At 51.1% G+C, this 22,355-nt stretch overlaps 1 protein-coding gene across 2 annotated transcripts in view; it reads right to left on the bottom strand.

The window, feature by feature from the left end:
* Positions 1-4,600: 4,600 nt before the first annotated feature.
* Positions 4,601-22,355, bottom strand: part of PHGDH (phosphoglycerate dehydrogenase) — a 31,157-nt gene continuing 13,402 nt past the window's right edge. For both annotated transcript variants that reach the window (XM_086392149.1, XM_086392150.1), the window contains exons 6-12: positions 13,697-13,829; positions 13,045-13,193; positions 12,465-12,617; positions 8,143-8,275; positions 6,967-7,097; positions 5,780-6,017; positions 4,601-4,914 (exon numbers count right to left, since the gene is read on the bottom strand). In XM_086392149.1, coding sequence (XP_086248275.1) covers positions 4,760-4,914; positions 5,780-6,017; positions 6,967-7,097; positions 8,143-8,275; positions 12,465-12,617; positions 13,045-13,193; positions 13,697-13,829 — 1,092 coding nt within the window. In that variant the 3' untranslated portion in view covers positions 4,601-4,759. The remainder of the gene's footprint in view (positions 4,915-5,779; positions 6,018-6,966; positions 7,098-8,142; positions 8,276-12,464; positions 12,618-13,044; positions 13,194-13,696; positions 13,830-22,355) is intronic.

Below are 22,355 nucleotides of genomic sequence, written 5' to 3'. Positions count from 1 at the left end.
TGCCTCCTGTGTTTCTTGGAAACTAGGACTCAAACAGTGCAGCAGCTGTCATGACTCCAGACTCTGAGGCCCCACTCTCCACACGCACCCCCACAGCAGCGAGCTTGCTGAGCACTCACCTCACACCCTCCCTCTCGCCCTTTCAATTCCACTTGCTGAGAGGTGCAGGCTGAAACACAACCTCCACTCCCAGCTTCCTTACCTAATCTAAAGACACCTTACCAGGGACTTCCCTGGTAATCCAGCAGCCAAAAAACTCCATGCTCTCAATAGAGGGGGCCCGGGCTCAATCCCTGGTCAGGGAACTAGATCCCACCTGCTGCAACTGAGAGTTACCAGGCCATGCTGCAACAGAGACGGAAAATCCCTCTGCCCCTACTGAGACCCAGCACAGCCAAATAAATAAAGGCACCTCACAGAGCCAGCAGACAAGAAGACAAGGGCCAAAGTTGACTTTAGGAGCTGAAGATCAAAGTCCCTTGGTCTCATGCCTTGACAGTGTTTTCTGCACAAATAAACACAGGTCAGAGGTTAATAGGTTATATTTTTGGCTCCTCCAGCCAAGAAAAAAAAAAAAAATTTCAATACCTAGCAGGAAATTTTTCCATTAGAGGATCTTTTGTCTCCCTTGAGTTGGGACACTGCTTCATCTAGAATCTTTTTGTAAAATAGCAATGGCTTGGGACTGAGGGGATGCAACTGAGAAGGGGAATGGGAGGCATCAAGTTATTTCCTTGTAAAGAGTCTCCTCCACCATCCCAGCGAGAAAGGGGCACTGTGGAGGAGAGAAGACGGTTTCTGGGGCTGGGGGGTGGGGTGTGGAAGGCTGGGGATGGGAGGGAAGCTGTAGGGTTCACGGGACACTGAGCACATGGGAAGGAGTTGCTCCTCCCACGCCCCTCTACCCCTTGGACTTCTCTGCCTGTTGTTCTTTTCACAGTAGGTGCCAGAAAATCCAAGATAAACCCCAGCGTGATCACTATGCCTTCATCAGCTGACTCCCTTCCCAGTCCCTCTCCAGGTGCTCCCTGAACTCCTGCCCTATTACACAAGCTGCAGTTGCCACCCACAAACCCCCCTTGGCTACCAACCCCCACCCCTGCCCCAAACCTTTGCCTGCTCCTCAACAAGCTGTTTGGGGGCCCTCGGTCTAGTTGGCACCCCAGGCAGGACAGTGTACACCTTTGCTAAGATCCCTGCAGTAGTGTCTGTAGTCATGAGAGAAAAGCCCATATTCCCCTGAGTTCTCAAATATATATATATATGTTGGGGCATAGATGATTAACAGTGTTGCGTTAGTGTCAGGGGTACAACAAAGTGATTCGGTTATACATACACATGTATCTTTTCTTTTCCAAATTCTTTTCCTATTTAGGTTATTACAGAATATTAAGCAGAGTTGCCTGTGCTATACAGTGGTTAGTCCCCTGTTGGTTATCTATTTTAAACACAGTAGTGTTTCACCTTCAGGTCAGCTACTCTCATGCAGATAAAGAACTTCCCTATGTGGGCAAAAAAGTCACCCAGGACAACCTAGAGCAGGAAAGAGGATGGAGTGATGACTAGAGAAGGGTATTGTGGCCTGTTTCATACATCTCAATCAAGAATACCTACATATCGTATTAAAACAGATGTGGAAGACTTCCTTGGTGGCCAGCCCAGTGGTTAAGAGTCCGCCTGCCAATGCAGGGGACTCGGGTTCAATCCTTGGTCCAGGAGAATCCTACATGCCACGGGGCAGCTAAGCCCATGCACCGCAGCTCCTGAAGGCCACACGCCCAAGAGGCTGTGCTCCACAAGAAAAGTCACAAGGAGAAGCCCACGCTCGGACCCCACTTGCTGCAACTAGAGAAAGCCTGCGCACGGCAACAAAGACCCAGCATGGTCAAAAAATAAAGTGAATTAATTTAAAAAAAAAACGGATGTGGACAGTGAGCCAGTCTACTGACCATGAGGCAACTTCCTGTCCTCAGGGGACATATTAGACACACATGCACACATTTCTAAACCCCAAAATTCTAGGAGTCAGCGTTCTGAAGCCAGTTCTCTCCTGTCCCAGTATTTGTTCTGTCTCCACCACGGGAAGCAAACCCTTGCTTACCAGCCAAGGTACACAAGAAGGAATTCCATGCTAAGGTTAGGTGGTGTGGAGACACCACAAACCACAGACTAACGTGAAGGAGTAGCCAGCACCAGCTGGATCTTAAACACATTTGCTTTTTTAAATTTAGGAGCATTTATGTGGACAAAGTGATGCAGTGAATGTGTCCCATGCCTTCACTGGCCACTCATGTCGCGGAAGACACTGGGGGCTGTTCAAGTAATTTGGGGTTCCTAAATTACTTGAGTAATTCTAAATTACTTTGGGTTGCTCTGACCTTAGAGCACAAAATCTGGTTTGTCTAGAGGAGTTTGGGAAGCTGAAAGTTGAGTTCGACTTTTTTTTTTGGCTGTGCTAGGTTTTTATTTCTGTGCACGAGCTTGAGCTTTGTCCAGCTGCAGCGAGCAGGGGCTGCTCTCTACTTGCGGTATGAGGGCTTCTCATTGCAGTGGCTTCTCTTGTTGCAGAGCACAGGCTCCAGGCCATGCAGGCTTCAGTAGCTGTAGCACATGGGCTCAAGACTTGTGGTACCCAGGCTCTAGAGCACGGACTCAATACTTGCAGTGCACAGGCTTATTTGCTCTGTGGCACGTGGGGGTCCTCCTGAATCAGGGATCGAACCTGTGTTTCCTGCATTGGCAGGCGGACTCTTTACCACTGAGCCACCAAGAGAAGCTTCTGAGCTCAACTTTACTTTTAACTAAGTTTAACTTCATCAATCTCAGCCCATCTTTCTAGCTAGTAGTGGGCTCTGGCGGCACCCCACCCCCCACCCCCCAACAACCAGATCCCACATTGTGCAAGATCTCTTTCCATTCGGAGGGAATGCGTTGTCTGATGTCAGGGCAACCATGTCTAGATCTGGCAAAACATTACTACTAGGGTGAAGGGAGGGCCCTTTGGTGCACAGGATTCCATGTAAGAGCCCTGAGTGAGACCTGCTCATCTGCTCTGAAAGAAAGGCCTACGGATGAAGGAACCAATGTTTACCAAGTGCCTTAGGCACTTCCCACAAATCACTTGTTATCCATTCAATCCTGAGAGGTCTCACTGTCCCTCTTACTGATGAGGGAACAAAGGCTTAGGGGAGTGAAACACTGTGCTCGAGCTCAGAGCAGCTCCAAGCCACTTTGCTGTTCACGTCCCAGTCCATCCCCTCCCAGGTGTGCAAGGCCCTGACACATGTTATGAGGTCCTGGCAGATGTCAGCACAGGGAGTGGCTACAGGCGGAATTTCTATGGACCTTCGGTTTAGTCATAGCACTGAGGCCACAGGAATGGGTTTGCTGCTGCCAGTGGCAATCAGTTACCCTGTATCGGGCCTTCTCGGCCTGAGGAAGCCTCCAAAACCGGTGCTCCTGGGTGTGAGGTGGGAATAGACAATCCCCTACCGATAGAGGGAAAACAACCCTCAAGAGGTGAAACCCTTCAGGCACAGGAGTACTATTCTGACATGTTTCATGAAAATCTTAAAATCATGTTATATACTGTCTATCCCATACTAAACTGGGGCTTCCCAGTTGTGCTAGTGGTAAAGAACTCACCTGCCAAAGCAGGAAACACAAGAGACGTGGGTTCGACCCTTGGGTCAGGAAGATCCCCTGGAGGAGGGCATGGCAATCCACTCCAGTATTCTTGCCTGGAGAATCCCAGGGACAGAGGAGCCTGGCAGATTATGGTCCATAGGGTTGTGAAGAGATGGACATGACTGAAGCAACTGAGCATGCGTGCACACACACACTATACGAAACTGGCTTTGTGAATTTGCCAAATATCCTCAGGCCCCATGCCTTTACTCACACTTTCTTCCTCTTATGAAACCTTTCCAAACATCTCCTGGGAGCCACCACCCTCAACTCAAATGACTTTCTCCTCTGGTCTCAACAGAATTCACACACACCTGTTGTGGCTCTTTCCTCACTGCTTCCAGTGACATGTATGCTCTGTCCCCCAGCAGAGGGAGATGTCTACAGAAGCAGTCTGAGCTCTAATAAACCTCCCCCTAGGCAGAACACCTAGCCCAATGCCTGGCACACAAAGCCGTGCATGTTTGGTGAATTACATTCATCAGTGCGCAGCTATGTTCCCAGGCGGAAGGGGGAGTCTAAAATAGCACAGTGTGTGCGTGTTAGTCACTTAGCCCTGTCTGACTTTGCGACCCCATGGACTGCAGCCCACCAGGCTCCTCCATCCGTGGAATTCTCCAGGCAAGAATACTGGAGTGGGTTGCCATTTCCTTCTCCAAAAATAGCACAGGCACTTGCTCAAATCCTTGAGGTTTGTTCCTATAAAAATGTCTCTTAAAAACTTGAGACACAGGGAAAGGGTCCTCTTCAGAGCACCCCCACACAGACATGTAGTCCACCCATCTAGATCTCTCTTTATGGGTCTCCCTTTATGTCTCCTACTCACCTGCAGCCAAAGCCCAGCCCCACGGCTGCCCGCGGATGCCCTCCGGTGGCTCTTCCAGGTAATGACAACACAAAACTGCCCAGAGAGTAGAGGGTAGGCTCTTTATTGGGAGGTGATTGCTGTACCACAGAAAGATAGGAGTCAGAGGAGACACAAGCAGTGTCAGCCCCAGAAATGTGGATCTCCTCTCCCAGGGAATATGTTTCTTCAGAAAATCCCACGAGGCTAGGACGGGAGAGCCCAAGGTTAGAAGCAGAACTGGAAAGCCTCGGTCACGTGCGGCTTCCAGGGTGCCAGGCTGGGGAGTAGGGAGGAGATACTCATGACATGCCAGGTCTCCCCATCTGACACCACGGAGCTCTGGTAGGACAGCAGCTGCACCCCTGCCTCTGCAAGGAGGCCTGGAAGTAGAAGAAACCCCTGGTTAGCACCAGGCACAGGGGAAGGAGAAGCAGGAGGCTGGGAGTGGGCTCACAAGCCTTGATTTCTGACATCAGTATTGCAACAGGGGTGGTGGTCTCAGAACGGAAGAGCTGAGACAGAGGGAACAAAGGGCTCTGGTCAGCTCCCTCACTATTCCAGTAGCTTCAGGAACACCCTGACCATCAGGCAAGGCAGGGGAGGAAAGATTAGCCACAAAGAGCCAAAGCCACCAGCTGGACTTGTTGGCTGGCAGTTTTATCCAGACCATTAGCAAGGGAGAAAAGCAGGGGAAAAGTTCCTCTTGGCATCTGGCAAGGACATTGATACCAGGCCCCCTGAGGCCTGTGGACACTCATTCTCTGTCATACTTGGAAGTGCCCCAGGACCCCGAGCAGGTGGTGCCAGGGGCCTGAGGCAAGTCCAAGATGCCCACGACTGCTGGAGGGGATGCTCAGACAGACTTTGTTGGATCAGGCTGACCACCACCCAGCCCTGCCATCAGGAAACCTGCAACTCAGTGGCTCTGAACTCCAGGATACACTTCTATAGGCCGTCTCAAACTGAGTCCTTAACCTGGTGAGCACCTGGCTAGTAACAGGGGCTCTGGGGTCCCACCCCTGCCGCATGGCTCTGCAACCTCAGATAAGGCAGTTAATCTCGCAATTCCACATCCAGCCCCACATGTTCTGGAAACTGCTGCAGATCCAGTGATGCCTACAGGCATGAAGAGGGGCTGAAGGAGGCAGAAATCCACAGACTGCAATCCCAGGACAGAGCCCTCCCCACACACACACAGCCGTCCCTGCCTCCAGGGCACTGGCCAGCCCCACAGGCCCTCCTCACCAATCATGGTCGGCAGCATCGCAGGGTTGGAGGCCTGAGACCGGAACATGAGCAGCGGCTGGCCAGGGTGGAGAGGCACTTCTGGTCTGAAGACAGCTCCGTTGAGCGCCTGCAGCACAGGCTTGGTGCCCTGGACCAAGCCCACAGCCTGGTAGGGGGCACCTGCCAGGGCCACGGTCAGCAGGCATTCCCCAAAGTCCTGCTTCCCTGGTGTGGCAGGGTTGTGGGAGGTGGTCACCTGCAGAGAGGAGGCAAAGAGGCACAGTGACGCCCACTCCCTCCCTTGGCCTAAATGCCAATCTGTAGGGCATCAGCCTGGCCGCCACACTTAGCAATTCAGGGTCAGGGGAGAGGGCAGATGGGCAAGCCTGGCGCCCCTGAGTATGAGCTTCCTCCCTGAAGGAGGGCGAAGAGATCTACCCGATACAGGTAAAGGCTTGGAGGGGAGGGTGGGAGGAGAAGGCAGAGGGAGGGAGGCAGACTTCTCTCTGTCCCCAGGATCATCCCTGAAGAAGGGCTGGACAAGCAGCCCAGCCACCAGAGGCAGTCCAGCCTGATCCCTCCGGTGCTGACTTCCTGCTCCCTGCACAGAAGCAGTGGCCAACCCAGGATGTCAGAGAGCAGGCGAAGGAGAGGAAGGGGGCCATGGGAGCTCACTGCCCACTGCCTCCGCCAGCTCGCGCTGGCTGAGAAACACAGACTTTGATCTTAAGATGGAACCAGAAGGGAAGACACCACAGGGAAGCCCCTGAGGGGCTGCAGAGGATAAGAGGATGTGTGGCGAGCTCCCGGACAGAGTTTGCAGACTAGCCCAGACCCTGGGTGGGGTGGTAAAGGAGTGCTGGATGGAGACTCAGAGGCTGATGTGGGGCCACCTCCCAGCTCCCAGCCGGGCTCTGAGATCTCCTTCTTGGCTGTGAAGTGGGGGTCCTGCTGGCCCTCTCGCTCACAGAGCAGTTATGCACACAGCACCTTCACAGTGTCAGTTCTCATGCTGATGCTCGGGGGCCGGCGGGGGGCAGGTCATGGCTGTCTCCCACAGGGAGGCACTGTCACCGGCAGGACTCACGCCCTGGGGAGTCCCCATCAGTGAGCAGAGCTGCGAGGAGCTCTGAACACAGGGGAGAAAGGCAGTGCTGAGGGGTGGAGGGGAGGGGATGGAGGGGAGGGGCGGGGAGGGTGCGCACATCGAGGCCGGCCTCTTTCACCAGCAGCATGGCGTTCACCAGGTTCACATTCGACTGCTGGGACGCGTCCTTCAGGAGGCCGATGATGACGGCAGGGGCCAGGCAGCTCCCGGAGTTCTTCAGGGATGATCCTGGGGACGGAGAGAAGTTGCCGTCAGGGTGCTGTGTGTTGAGCAACACGGGAGCGGGCAGTGCACCCTGGCCCTGAGCCCTGGGTCACACGGCTCCTCACCGCCCTGGGGAGGCCCAAGCCCAGGCTGCTGGGCAGTTCTGGGGGATGGAGAGGCAGCCAGGGGTGGGGGACATACTGGGGGTCCACACCAGGGAGGCTCTACACCACTCTAAGAAACTCCTCTCCAGAACCCAGCCCAACTCCACTGTCCCCGGCCCGGCCACCTGGGTCTGCCTGTACCCTCACCCCTACTTGGCACTTACACCCTTGCTGGTCTCAGGAAGTGGAAGCAGAAAGGGGCAACCGAAGCACCTGAGCCAACCTCCCTGGCTCTGCCCCTTCCAGGTATTGGCAATGCTAGCGGTCTACCGCACCACCACCCCGCCACTCCAGCCTTTCCGCAAGTGAGCAGATGTCCAACAGTCAGTGGGAGGACAGGCCTCTGCAGAGTACAGGGGACCCACTCCCCAGCTGAGCCCCTGAGGACGTCAGCCTGCCGGAGAGCCCACCTTAGAATGTTCCAGAGCACAAAATACCCCCAGCACCTGCCTCGTCTGACACACCCACCTCAGCTTTCACTTCACGGGTGAAGAACCCATGGCTCAGAGAAGGGGAAGTCCCAGGGCAGGTAAGCAACTGGGTCAAAACCAGAATAAAGGTTCTGTCGCTTCCCCCGGACTCCCTCCATCCATCCTACCGCCTCCCACAGGAAACTCCGAACCTTGTGGAGGTCCCTCTTGCATCCCAAACGTGCACATTTTAAGAATACGGCATAACAGGACTTAGGAAAATTAAGCAGACTTCCCAATGACTGTGTGCCCCTCCCTTTCTGTCCTCACTTGGTAGCAAGCGGCCATACTCAAATGGAATGTGAGACGCGGGGTCACAAGAACGGGGGTGTCTCCGAGCCCCTCTCTGGTCTGTGGCCTGCAGCAGGCACACCCGCTGGGACTGCAGGAGTCCACAGCCCTCTCTGCCCTCCCTCTGCAGAGTCCCCAACTCACCCTGTGTCACCACCTGGATGGCCCCTTTGGGAGACCCAGCCCAGGCCTGTATCAGTGCCCCAAGAGCTTTAGCCAGACTGACCCAAGGCTTGGTGTGTGGACAGAAGATGCTGGCAAGGGCCTGGGCATTTACCTGCAGAGAGAGGGGAGCAGGACTGAGGTCAGGAAGGGGAGGGACAGGGCACCCCTGCCCGAATCGGCTCCCAGACAAGGTCTTAAGGCCAAGCTTCAGCTCCACATGGAGAGCAGGCAGCAGGGGGCCAGCCTGGTTTTTGGGTGTCTTGGGGTGATAACCTTCATCAGCCACCCACAAGATGACAGCTTGTTCCTGTCGCTGAGGAGTGCTATACAGCCAGAAAACGGCACAGCTCCCTGGCTCCCCCTATTGGCTCCCCTAAGCACAAAAGGCTCCCCCACTTCAAACTGCCAAGAGGGGAGCAGGGAAGAGAGGGAAGGGACATCTCCCTCTTCTCTGAATGTGCCGCCACCCCTCCCCAACTCCACCAGAGATTTGATTTTCCTGTGCAAAGGAAGGAAGATGGGTCTTTGACGTAAAGCATGTGGAGAGTCACAGATCACTTAGACCTAGAGTAGTGGGTCTCTCTGGAATGGCTTTCCTATCTGCCTTCATTTTTATTTTCTTTTATTTTTTTTTTAATGTATATACTTTTTTTGTGTGTGTGTGTGTGTGTTTTTAATTTTATTTTATTTTTAAACTTTACAATATTGTATTAGTTTTGCCAAATATCGAAATGAATCCGCCACAGGTATACCTGTGTTCCCCATCCTGAACCCTCCTCCCTCCTCCCTCCCCATACCATCCCTCTGGGTCATCCCAGTGCACCAGCCCAAAGCATCCCGTATCGTACATCAAACCTGGACTGGCAACTCGTTTCATACATGATATTATACATGTTTCAATGCCATTCTCCCAAATCTCCCCACCCTCTCCCTCTCCCACAGAGTCCATAAGACTGATCTATACATCAGTGTCTCTTTTGCTGTCTCGTACACAGGGTTATTGTTACCATCTTTCTAAATTCCATATATATGCGTTAGTATACTGTATTGGTGTTTTTCCTTCTGGCTTACTTCACTGTGTAATAGGCTCCAGTTTCATCCACCTCATTAGAACTGATTCAAATATATTCTTTTTAATGGCTGAGTAATACTCCATTGTGTATATATACCACAGCTTTCTTATCCATTCATCTGCTGATCGACATCTAGGTTGCTTCCATGTCCTGGCTATTATAAACAGTGTTGCAATGAACATTGGGGTACACGTGTCTCTTTCCCTTCTGGTTTCCTCAGTGTGTATGCCCAGCAGTGGGATTGCTGGATCATAACGCAGTTCTATTTCCAGTTTTTTAAGGAATCTCCACACTGTTCTCCATAGTGGCTGTACTAGTTTGCATTCCCACCAACAGTGTAAGAGGGTTCCCTTTTCTCCACACCCTCTCCAGCATTTATTGCTTGTAGACTTTTGGATCGCAGCCATTCTGACTGGAGTGAAATGGTACCTCATAGTGGTTTTGATTTGCATTTCTCTGATAATGAGTGATGTTGATGGAACTGGAGGAATCAACCTACCTACTTCAGGCTCTATTACAAAGCCATAGTTATCAAGACAGTATGGTACTGGCACAAAGACAGAAATATTGATCAATGGAACAAAAAAGAAAGCCCAGAGATAAATCCACGCACATATGGACACCTTATCTTTGACAAAGGAGGCAAGAATATACAATGGAGAAAAGACAATCTCTTTAACAAGTGGTGCTGGGAAAACTGGTCAACCACTTGTAAAAGAATGAAACTAGAACACTTTCTAACACCTTACACAAAAATAAACTCAAAATGGATTAAAGATCTCAACATAAGACCAGAAACTATAAAACTCCTAGAGGAGAACATAGGCAAAACACTCTCCGACATACATCACAGCAGGATCCTCTATAACCCACCTCCCAGAATATTGGAAATAAAAGCAAAAATAAACAAATGGGACCTAATTAAACTTAAAAGCTTCTGCACAACAAAGGAAACTATTAGCAAGGTGAAAAGGCAGCCTTCAGAATGGGAGAAAATAATAGCAAATGAAGCAACTGACAAACAACTAATCTCAAAAATATACAAGCAACTCCTACAGCTCAACTCCAGAAAAATAAATGACCCAATCAAAAAATGGGCCAAAGAACTAAATAGACATTTCTCCAAAGAAGACATACAGATGGCTAACAAACACATGAAAAGATGCTCAACATTTTTATTTTATATCTTGATTTTAAGTGTGTTTTTACACTGTCACAAAACACTCTGTCTAAATACCACAATTTGTAAGGCGGGATTTAGACACTTTTTTTTTTTTTTTTGCCATACCACACAGCGTGTGGGATCCCAGTTCCCCAACCAGGGACTGAACCCAGGCCACAGTAGTGAAAGCACTGAGTCCTAACTACTGGACCACCAGGGAATTCCCTGAATTCATACACTTTTGATGATCCTATCACTCCTCAAATGTGGACTCCTGTGAAGTCCACACAGGCCTGCTGGGCATTTGCAAAGAGGCAGAAGCCACATAATCCTCCAATGCTGTGAAGTCTAGGGTCTGGCCAGCTGGACCCCCCGCTGACAACAAAGCAGCATGTTCAGGGTCAAAATGTCTATTTCGTCTTGTGGCTCAAGATGTCTCTGAATTAAGTATCTGGCCACTTACACTGAGGCAACCTGTAAAGAGAATCATCTAAGAAGGATTTAATTAGAATCCTGGGGTTGGATGCAAATCAATCAAGCAGATGTAATGAAAGGAAAACGTAGATCTTTCTATTCCTGTTTCCACAGAGAAAACTGGCAGAGAATGAAAGAAGATGGAGCCCTAATGATGGAAACAGCTGAGGAGGCAGGACTCCCCAGCAGACCCTGCTGTGTGATGGGGTCCAGGGTGTGATGGCGCCCCACGGCTGGCTCCCCTTTGATCCTCTCTGAAGTGCACAGAAAGAAAGGGCAGTGAGTCCCAGAACTGCAAGAGGAGAACTGAAGGGCCAGGTGACGGCTGTGGGGGCAGAACTGCAGAGGGCAGGGGGAAAGCGTTCACCGGAGAAGCCCCAAGGTATGCGCCACACCTGGTTCCTTCCCCACGCAGGCCAGGGCGCTGCTCGCCAGAGGTCTGCCGAGTCAAAAGGGGCATCTATCTTCTCTAGAAGACAAGCAGGAGGCTCCAGGAAGAGCCAAGGCATTCGGGTGCCAACCTGATCCTCAAGCTAGTCTGTGCCTCAGGTCACAGCAGAAAGGAACTGGAGAGGACTCAGTAAAGAATGAGGGACACTGGGGCTTCCGGGGTGACAAGGAGGTCTTTCTTACAAATGCCTGTGGTACCCGAGCCACTGCAGGGTAAAACAGGCATTTGTTCCTAATTTGAGACTAAGTTTAATGATCTGACTGAGATCTGACCACATAAGTAAGAAGGGGACATTTCATGGGTCCCTTACTTTCTCAGCATGTAGCGGTCACGGTGGCCTGGAGAGTTGGGCTCCCAAACAAGGGCTGAACAAAGCACTCTGTGTCTCTCCCGCCATAACTCTGTCCTCAGAAGCGAAAAGCCCTATGCTGAAGGTCAGCCAGGAAGGTCAGGGACCACCCTCCAGCCCTGCCCCCTCCATTCATTATTGGTTAAGTATTTGGGGTAGAGCCACATGAGCTGCAGAAAAGCTTACATCCTGCTCTGGGTTTGTTTGTTTGTTTTTATCCTTTGAAACCTTAAAGAGGACCAGGAAGGGCACATTGAGAGCACAGTCAAGAAGTCACGATTTGGGGAAATTAAGGGGCCAGTGAGCGTGGAGAGTTCCTTAGCAGGGGTGATGAAGGCTGCGGGGGCAGGGTGGCCCCTGCTCAGGATTCTAAGTGGAGGTTATGAAAGGCTTTCTCTTCGGTCTGTCCCCGCCCCACTCACCCAACCTTGGGCACCCCGCCATCACGCCAGCCTCACTCCTTCACTCCCAAGGCCTGCAGAGAACAAAGGAGCCTTTCTCCAGAGGCATGGCGCAGGGGGAAAAAAAAAAAACAGTGTCTCAGCAGCAAGCCTGCAACAGAACAAGCTAAGCCGGCTCCAGGGTGCCGGGCCTCAGCTCTCAAGGCTAAACTGCAGGGCAGCTCCTGCCGCCCCACCCAGAGCACTGCCGGCCGTTGTCAAGTGCAGTCCCTTATCGTGGGCTCCCAGGGCTGAATCTGGTCACTGCTCAGCCCCGCTGTCCCCATTCCCAGCTAAAACATGGCCTCCTCTGACTTCTCCTTCTGGGCCCAGCCCCACAAGGCATACTTACAACCCCCGCCAGGGCCTTCCCCTTCACCATGTCCACAAACTGGAGGGCGATCTCCTCCCCGCAGCGACTCTGAGCCTCCTTGGTGCTGGCGCCCAGGTGGGGGCAGCTGATGACATTCTCATGGTCCACCAAGGCCCGGTCCCGGGGTGGTTCCTGACCAGAAAGAGACATCTCTGGGTGGGGTGCTATGGACTGCCTCAGAAACTGGAGGGGGAGAGGGCAGGAGCAATGCCAACTCCTACTTCTGTTTTGCCCGGTGGTCAGTGGACTCAGTAATAATCAGCTTCCTCATGAATGTTCCATCACAGCAGAACAGACAGAGTCGTAGACTGGATTCCAATCTCAGCTCCATCACTTACTACTCATGTGCTTTGGGCACATCTCCATCTCTCTGAGCCTCAGTTTCCCTATCTGTAAGATGGGTTAATACTACCTACCTCCTGACACAGAGGTGTTATTTTTGGCAACATAATTTCTCCCACTAGAGACAGTAAGCCAAGGCCTTTGCTCAGCTGGGCTTCCAGCCCAAGGCCCTTTGTTCCCACCTCCCCTCCGCCCCCTACGCCGAGCAGGCACTTACCTCCGTGAACACGTCCAGTGCAGCGCCAGCACACTGACCCGACTGCAGGGCCCGGAGCAGGGCACCTTCGTCCACGATCCCTCCTCGAGCACAGTTCACCACGCACACCCCCTTCTTGCACTGGGCAAAGGTGCTGTCGTTCAGCAGGCCTGGGAGGGAAGGAGACGCTGTCTTGCAGCGATGGTGTTGGGAACCACTTGCTCTGGCTCCGGAGGCCCCACCATCCCCACCACGGGCTCTTCCCCACATGCCTCCTTCCTGGGGGACTACAACCTCTCTGGTCTCACTGCTCCCTTCTCAGATGCTCTGGGCCAGGGGTCTAGTGACGAATTTGGACCAGACTCAGTTGAGTTGAGAAACATCTCAAATGTCCCTGAGATGTTAGTGCTTCAGGTGGTGGTCCAAGGAAGTATCCACAGGGTCACTGATCCTACATGTTGACCCAGTTCACCCAGACCCTGTGCATTGCCAGCCAGCTCACCCCTCCTCGGTCTGACGCCGGGCTGTGTAACAAAGCATCACCGTGCTCCATGCTCACAGGATCTGGATGCCACCTTCCCACCATAGCTGGTCCCCAGTGTGGGCAGAAGGCCCAGACTGAGGGCCCACCCTTACCTGGTTGGTGGCTTCTGTGGTCAACCCACACACCTACCTGTGGTGGAGGGCAGGAGAGGTGTGTGCACAGTGATAAAGTCACAGAGAGGCCAGATCTGCTCCAGGGGCAGCTGCTGCACACCAAAGGAGGCCGAGACCTCTGGCGAGATGATGGGGTCATAGCCTATGGTCTGGGGACGTGTGAGAGGCAGAGGGTAAGTGTAACTATTAGTTATCAGTACTGGTATTATTAATCATGGCTACCGTTTATGGAGCACTGACTCCAAACTGAGTACTACTGTTAAGCCTTCCCTCCCTGGTGGCTCAGACGGTAAAGAATCTGCCTGCAATGCCAGAGACTGGAGTTCAGTCCCTGGGGTGGGAAGATCCCCTGGAGAAGGGACTGGCAACCCACTCCAGTATTCTTGCCTGGAGAAGTCCATGGACAGAGGAGCCTGGCGGAGTCCATGGGACTGCAAAGAGTCAGACACAACTGAACAACTACCACAATACCCATTTCTCTCTCACGGGAATTCAAGGGGGTTGGTACTATTATTCTTCCTACTTGAGATCTGAAGGAAGTGGGGCATCCATGCTGGAGCAGGCAGGGTCAGAATTCAAAGGGAGGTTCACCCACCTCCAAGCTCTGGAGCAGCAGGTATGTGGCTGAACCAGTGAAGCTCAGACACCCTTTGAAAGTGGGGAGCCCCCGTGAGAAAGGACGATGCTGTGGGGAGCAGTGACGCGGTCAGAGGGCACGAGGGAAAGGAGGGGAGAAGCTGGCTGCAGCTGGAGGCCCCAGGGGCCAGAAGATGGGCAGGCATGCCGCCCACTTCAACGGAGCTAGGAAGAGGTAAGGGAGAAGGGTGGTGGTGGTGCCCAGAGGGCTATCAACAAGACAGACTCAGCACTGGGGAAGGGGGTGAAACACCAATGCTGATACCAGATGGGTTGAGTAGGTTCCTGTCTCTCCAAGGTTCTTTTCACAAGGCTTAAAGTGTATCTCGTCTTGGAAGGTGTAACTGGGCGACTAATCAGGCAGAGGTATAAACGACTAAAGGCAGATCCTTTCAACAAGGCAGGCTTGACTGGGGAGGGGAAGGACATCAAGAGGAGGAAAGTGAGACTTAGAGGCACCGTGGGTTGAGAGGATCCAGAAAGAACCGTGGTCTGAGCTGGTGGGGAGAGGGCAGCCCCCAAAGCAGAGGTACCTCCCTGAGGCTTCAGAGAAAGAGGGAAGGTTGGCTCCTGGGAGATGAGGGCAGACAGGAAACTTGGGGTGTAAACTTCATTGACCCCATGAAATCAGCCAAAGGTCATCACATATTGATGGGAAGAGGGAATGCTAGAGAAGACAACGCTCACGAGAAGGAAGAAAAGGCACAGACTCATAGCTGATCATGGCAAACACCCTTTGCATTAACTAGGTGCCTCACGGGGCTTCCCTGATGGCTCACTGGTAAAGAATCCACCTGCCAATGCAGGAGACAAGGGTTTGATCCCTGAATCAGGAAGATCCTCTGGAGAAAACAATGGCAATCCACTCCAGTATGCCTGCCTGGGAAATCCCATGGACAGAGGAACCTGGTGAACACAATTTAGCAACTAAACAACAAACGACAACATGCATCTCATACTTGATGAGTTAGATACTATTACTTCCCTGTTTCACATATGAAGAAACTAAGACAGAGGTTAAATGATTTGCATGCTCAGTTGCTAAGTTGTGTCTGACTCTTTGTGGTCCTGTAGACTGCAGCCCACTAGGCTCCTCTGTCCATGGCATTCTCCAGGCAAGAATACTGGAGTGGGTTGCCATTTTCTTCTCCAGGGGATCTTCCGAATCCAGGGACTGAACCTGCATCTCCTGCACTGGCAGGTGGATTCTTTACCACTGAGCCACTTGGGAAGCCCATTAAATGATTTAACCAAGGTCATAAAGGTAGCAAGTGGTAGAATTGGGACACAAGTATTCTGGATCCAGGGTCCACGCTCCTAATTCCAACCTGCTAATCAGGGGTGGAGCGGGGAGGCCCACAGCCCCCACCTGAGAAAACAGGGATAAAATGAGATGGAAACATCTCTTCTTATCAGAAAGAATCCTGGCTACCAGCCACATACCTCTCAGTAGGGGCGATGCTTTGAAGGTTGCCAAGGCAGCACAAGCAGCTGGGAGGGATGTGCAACTAGGTAAGAAGCATTTTTCTCTAGAAATAGCAAAGACCTAACCACTTCCTGCCTGGTCTACCCAGGAGGCCTGCCCCGGGCTCTCTCCCTGGGCCTGGCCCATGTCAGCCACAGTGACCTGATGGGGAAGAGGTGTAGAAGTCATAAGAATCTCAAAGGTACTGAAATGCTCAAGAAGGCAGGACAGTTGGCTGAGCTGTGCAGGTCTGCAGGACCCAAGATAAGGACTCTGAACCAGGAGATGGGCCTGAGTCTGGCCTCAAGTGCGGTCAACTGTGTGTCCAGGTGCAAGTCAGTGCCTCCAGACCTGGATCCTCAACTTTAAGAAAAGGAACAGGTGGAAAATTTCAAAGTGACCCCTCCTCTGGCTTTCAACAATTCAATGTTCCATGAAAAGAAAGCTCCCTGAGAAAACATTCAGAATTGGCCCAGGATGAAACCAAACACAAACAGAAAGAACACAAAGCCTAACATTTCAACAGTGGTTACCTCTAGGTGGTAGAATTAACTTTTTTTCTCCTTTATGCTTTCCTAAACTCTTTCAGGTTTCCCCCACTGATCATGAATTTCTTTTGAAGCTAGGGGAAATATAAAAGTTATTTTAGAAAATCATGGCACAGAAGATTACTAGATCAAGTCAGCCTTCCTAGAGAAAAAACAAAAAACAGTTATGAATGAGATGTGGCTTTTGGAACCACATTTTTCATTCATCGTCAGCTCTGTGGCACCAAACAAGCCAAGTGGGTCCCACTCCAACCCTCGTGGAGGTATAGGGGAAAGAGGCTGCCCCCCTCCCCACCCCCTTATAGGATGGTAAGCTCATGGCCATTCCACAGAGGTAAACTCTTCTTTTCTCGTGGGGAGAATTAAACATCCAGGGGAGCGGAGAGGACCCTGCCCTGGTTCTCATAAGTCTTCTTTGTCCACTGGCTCTGAGGCTGGCTGGAACAATGTCCCATTCATCTCTAATCCAGATACACTTTTTTTTTTTTCTTCATGCAGAACATGGGGAGGATGGGGACACCAACAGAAGTCACACAGCCAAACCTAAGGGAGCAAGTTCATACAACCCTATTGCCTCTGGGCTCTCAGGAGCCAAGAATCCACGCAGGGCTGTCGAGGAAGGCTCCTGCAGGCTGAGTCTATCCCAGTGTCCCTGCTGCAGGTGCCTGGGGCTAAAGGGTGGGGGTGGTGGTGCAGGGGAGATAAGCATCTGCCAGGCTGTCAGCAGGCCCTGACTCAGCTTTCTTTCACAGACAGACAGAACCTCCTTCATCTGCAGACAATTGCAGGGTAAGAATTTTACCCTGTTCTCATTTTTCACTCAAGATACCCAGGGCAGAGACAGGGGCTGAACTAAACTAAGGGCCAGGAGACATGTTCCAGGAGGTAAAAAGGGTGACATGAGGCCCAGGAGACCAACCCCGAGTCGGGTTCCGATGTGTCCAAGAAAGGTCAGGTGTCAAACGTATGGATGTCAGGCACTTCCGGGTTCATACCATCTATTCCTAGAGAGGAGTCTTGGGGATTTGCATAAAGGGATTCCCCACCCCAACTCCAGCCCCAGGACAGAGTCCTGATGTTGGGGCAACACAGGAACCCTAGCTTTTCAAGTGGTGCTCCCAGGTGACCTCCTAGCTGCTGTCATAGAAGGCAGCCTTGGAAGACCAGTCACACTGCTCCTGGTCCCTCTGGCTGCCTGTGGATGGAGGAGATCAGGGAGGCTTTCAAGGTATAAAAGGGCTCCAACAGAGGAGCCTAATGGTCACGTGCCTCTCTCTATCCCAGAGCCAATCTTTGAGTTTAGCATTGGCACTCTCCCCCCGAACCACACAATGAAATCTTAAACACAAACTCAATATAAAACCATATCAGGACCTCCCTGGTGGTCCAGAGGTTAAGAATCCGCCTGCCAATGCTGGGGACACAGGTTCAATCCCTGGTCTGGGAAGATCCCACATGCCATGGGGCAACTAAGCCCATGAGCTACAACTACTGAGCCCACGGGCTGCAACGACTGAAGCCTGAGAGCCTAGAGCTCTGTATGAGAAGCCACTAGCATGAGAAGTCTGTGCATGGCAACTAGAGAAAACCCCTGCACAGCAACGAAACCCAGCACAGTCAAAAATAATAATAATATAAAACCAGATCAATTCAAAACCATAGAGGTGAAGGCCCAGAAGCCCCACCATCTGCTCTCTCCCTGGGCCCACACTCCATGTCCTTGAGTGCACGTGTGCATGCTAAGTTGCTCAGTCGTGTCCGACTCTTTGTGAGCCCATGGACTGTAGCCCCCAGGCTCCTCTGTCCATGGGATTCTCCAGGCAAGAATACTGGAGTGGGTTGCCATGCCCTTCTCCAGGGGATCTTCCAAACCCAAGGATCAATCCTGTGTCTCCTGCATTACAGGCAGATTCTTTACCACTGAGCCACCGGGGAAGCCCTTTGACGTCCTTACTATGTGTCTAAACTTGAGGCTCTGGGAAGAATCTGAAAACCACTGCTCTGGGGCAGAAAGAATTTCAGGTACCAGATTGAGATGCGAGCTGCCTGCTGTGTGAATGACTGAGCACAGGAACATGGCGCAGGGACTGATGTACCAACAGGAACCAGCAGGAAGGACGGCGGTGGCGGCGGTGCTGGGCAAAGAGCACCAGACTGGGACCCAAGAGGAGTCTGAGCTGGACTCCACACCTTACTCGTCCTATTATCTTGAGCATTTCACATAACCTTCCTGGGCCTCAGTTTACTTATCTGTAAACTGGGATAATAATATCAACTCCAGAGGGTCACTGTAGGCATGATATCTAACACAGCAGATCTCAGTAAATATTCAGTTCAGTTCAGTTGCCCAGTCGTGTCCAACTCTCTGTGACCCTATGGACTGCAGCACGCCAGGCTTCCCTGTCCATCACCAACTCCCAGAGCTTGCTCAAACTCATGTCCATCAAGTTGGTGATGCCATCCAACCATCTCATCCTCTGTCATCCTCTTCTCCTCCTGCTTTCAATCCACAGCCTTGTCTAACTAACTCAGTAAATATTGGCAAGACCCAAAGGAATTGATGACAACTGGAGCCTCGAGTTAAACATCCCTCCCTTTGGGCTAACGTCAGACTCATCACAATACTGGCTACAAAGAAACTGTTAAGAGATGCTAGTCTGCTCCTCACAGAAAACCTGGTAAGAAAGTACAAGGCTCAGCTCCTGATTGGCTGGGGCCTGTTAAGCCATCCCAGGGGACAGGCCAGTTTGAATGAGTTGAGCCTCCAGAGTTATAATCTGTTATCCAGAAACATTACTTAGGACAAGAATATTAGCGTGTTAAGACTCAAGTGACTCAGAACACCAGCGGCTGCAGGCTGCCAGATTTATCCAGAAACCCACACCTGTACCTATGGCTCAAGCATGTCAGCAGCTGCTCTAAGGGCCTCCAAGGCTCCTTCTAGGCTCTTCCCTCACCCATCCCCACTCATACACCACGTGCTGTTAGGAAGCCACCTGGCTAAGCTCCCCTTTCCCTAAGTGACAAGACAGTCACAAAGGGAAGGAGGAAAAGGGATGGTCCACCCCCAGCATCTGAGCACAAGAAGGTCTCTCCTTACAGCTCCTGTGGCATGATGGGGTCAGGTCTTAAATCCTGATACCCTAGAGAGGGTCAGATAACAGTCATCCTATTAACAGCCTAGCTGGGTTTCCCAGGTGGCACTAGTGGTAAAAACCTGCCCGCCAATGCAGGAGACATAGAGACGCGGGTTTGATCCCTGGGTCAGGAAGATTAGCTTGAGGAGGGCATGGCAACCCACTCCAGCATTCTTGCCTGGAGAATCCCGTGGACAGAGGAGCCTGGCGGGCTACGGTCCATGGGGTGGCACAGAGTCGGATGTGACTGAGCACACACACACCAGCCTGATTAGTGGTTAACAGCCTGGTGACTGATCAGGAACAGGATAAGACCCCAGTGCTAGGAGAGAAGAGGATAATAAAAATAACATCTACAGGCTTTACTGTTCTGCTTCAGCTGGCCCAACCAGAACAACTCAGGGTCCCCCACACCGCCTGGTCCACTCTGTGTCCTTTTTTAAAAAAGACCTTTTTGATGTGGAACATTTTTAAAGCCTTTACTGAGTTTGTTACAATACTACTTCTGTTTTCAGTTTTGGTTCTTTGGCCAAAAGGCATGTGGGATCTTAGCTTCCCAACCAGGGATGGAACCTGCAACCCCTGAAAGGTGAACTCTTAACCACTGGACCTCAAGGGAAGTCCCATCGTTATGTCTTTAGGTTGTTCTCCCAAGTTACTGTAACAAACCCAGTCCTTAAAAATTTGGCACCATTACCGATGATCACACGGTGAACTCATGGCCAGGGCCATTTCACAGTTTAAAGAAACTGGTAGCCCACTGGGGTGATGTACACTCAGAGATGTGAGGGCTCAAAGGGCATCTGTGTCTGTTCACATCCCCTCTTCACTTGCTGGCCAGGGAGTTATCTGGTCTTGCAAGTGTATCTGCAGTGATGGGGACTCACTCTCTCCTGAGACCACTTATTCCACTGAGGCCAGCTCTGTCTGTAACGCTGCCTCTCCAGCCTGCACTCTAGTGCTCCTTCCTGGATCTACTTCTCCGAGAGTGTGACTTGGCTATACGACTTCCCTTTGGCTATTTCAAGGCCTTGCCTGTGACTCCCACATCTTGATGAACTCAGAGATCCCAGTGCCTCCACCCTTTCTCAGGAAGCACAGATGTGTGGGCTCCGCTGCTGTCACTCTATCATCTCCCAAGTTTCACAGTCTTGCAGAACATGGGGTCTTGGACTGCTCAAATACTCACAACAGGAATTGATTGGTACGGAGCATGAAGAATGTCACCCCCTTGTTCTGAAAGTCATCTTCTTTCAATGCTGCCAAGAGTCACAGAAGCTTTTCTATCAACCATGTCACAATTAATCACACTGCAATGTTGTCAACTAAAGGCCTCCTGTCCTGGAAAAGCCTTTATAAACACCTCTACACCCAAGCCTACTTGCTCTGGGGGCTCATATGTGGGGCACTGACACGTATTCCAATTAAATTTCCTATTAGGGTACCCAACCATTCTAGACTTCCTATGCCTCTTAGGACCTAAGTCTGAACTTTTAAGTATTAATTACTTCCCTCTGCTTCCTGTCATCGACAAATGACACATCATCCAGGCTGTTGATGAGCACAGGGAGCAAGGCAGAGCCCTGCACCATCCTGAACCAGTCCCCCTGCAGACCGAGATGAATACATCCTTCAGCCAGTTACTAAACCCTCAGCACTAAGCTCATGATCTCCATCTCAATCTCAAAGATATCATGAAAGACATCACCAACGCTTGCTAAAGTCCACATTCTACAAACGATCTAAAATGTTCATCGTTGAGGTAATTGCCAAATAAAAGCAATTTATCCCTTCAAAGGAATTCCATGCAACGGTTTAAAAATACAGTAAATCTATTTATTCCAAGACATATGTTTTTATCTTAAAAACATGCACAACAGTCTACTGTCTCTAGGCTAAAAATCCTCTACAGATACAGAACTGTACCTGTATCCCAGAAACCTGTATTCCATGTAAACACATAGAAAAAGTCCAAGATGACATATATCAAATGGATGTTACCTGAGGAAACTCGGATTGGGATGGTCATCTAGGAGACCTTTACCTAAATTTCAATTTTTATGAGAATGCATTCACTTATTACATGATTATAATTTTAAATAGTCAAGACATATACATCTAGGGTGTCCCATGATATTACCAGTTTACCACTGATTTCCAAAGAGAGACCAAGACTATTTGAAACAGCTTGTGTTTAGTAAACACTCATCCTGCCTGGATGCTGATAAATCATCTCTTCAGCAATTTGTTCAAGAATCTTCCTTCCTTGGCCTTTAGAAAATCTTGCTCTCCGCAACTGCTCAAACATCAACCAAGGTTCAGATGATGCAGGTCAGTGATTTCTCTGCACTGAGATATGATTCAAAATGTGTCAGACCCAGGAAGCTGTTAGGGAGCTGGATCAAAATGAGCAGCTGACTACAAAAAGAGGCCACTTTGGGCCAGTGGGAAAGCACCACAGCCAGGCTGCTCTGGAGGGGCTGGGGTGTATGTGGGGTGGGGGTACATTCCAAGGTGTGTTTCAGGTTTACAAAGAACATGGACCAGAAGCAAAACAGTCTAGTGACCCTCCAGAGACATCTGCACAGAAGAACCCCCCAGAGAAGCAGATATATGTTGCAACACAAAAAGGTACCCACACCCTCAAAACCATGCTGGGGACAGAGCATGTGGGCATGTGGTATGTGCTATGCCCAGAGACACAGATGAGCACTCATATGCAGGGTCCAGACATCTCTGAGCTGAGCCCTGTCAGTCACGTCTGCTGCTGATGCTCAAGGTCCTGTATCCCTCTGTGCCTCTGGGAAGCAGCCGGGGCTGCGGTTAAGTAGCTGAGTGCTGCCAAAGGAACAGACAAGCTTACCAATCACTTAATTATTCAGGAAACAA

Source organism: Bos grunniens, chromosome 3 (genome assembly GCF_055505025.1).
Source record: "Bos grunniens cultivar Pamir isolate PY7600 chromosome 3, Bosgru_T2T1.0, whole genome shotgun sequence".
NCBI lineage: Eukaryota > Metazoa > Chordata > Mammalia > Artiodactyla > Bovidae > Bos > Bos grunniens.
The sequence above is the reverse complement of the archived record's forward strand: the minus strand, read 5'-3'. Positions and strand labels throughout refer to the sequence as shown.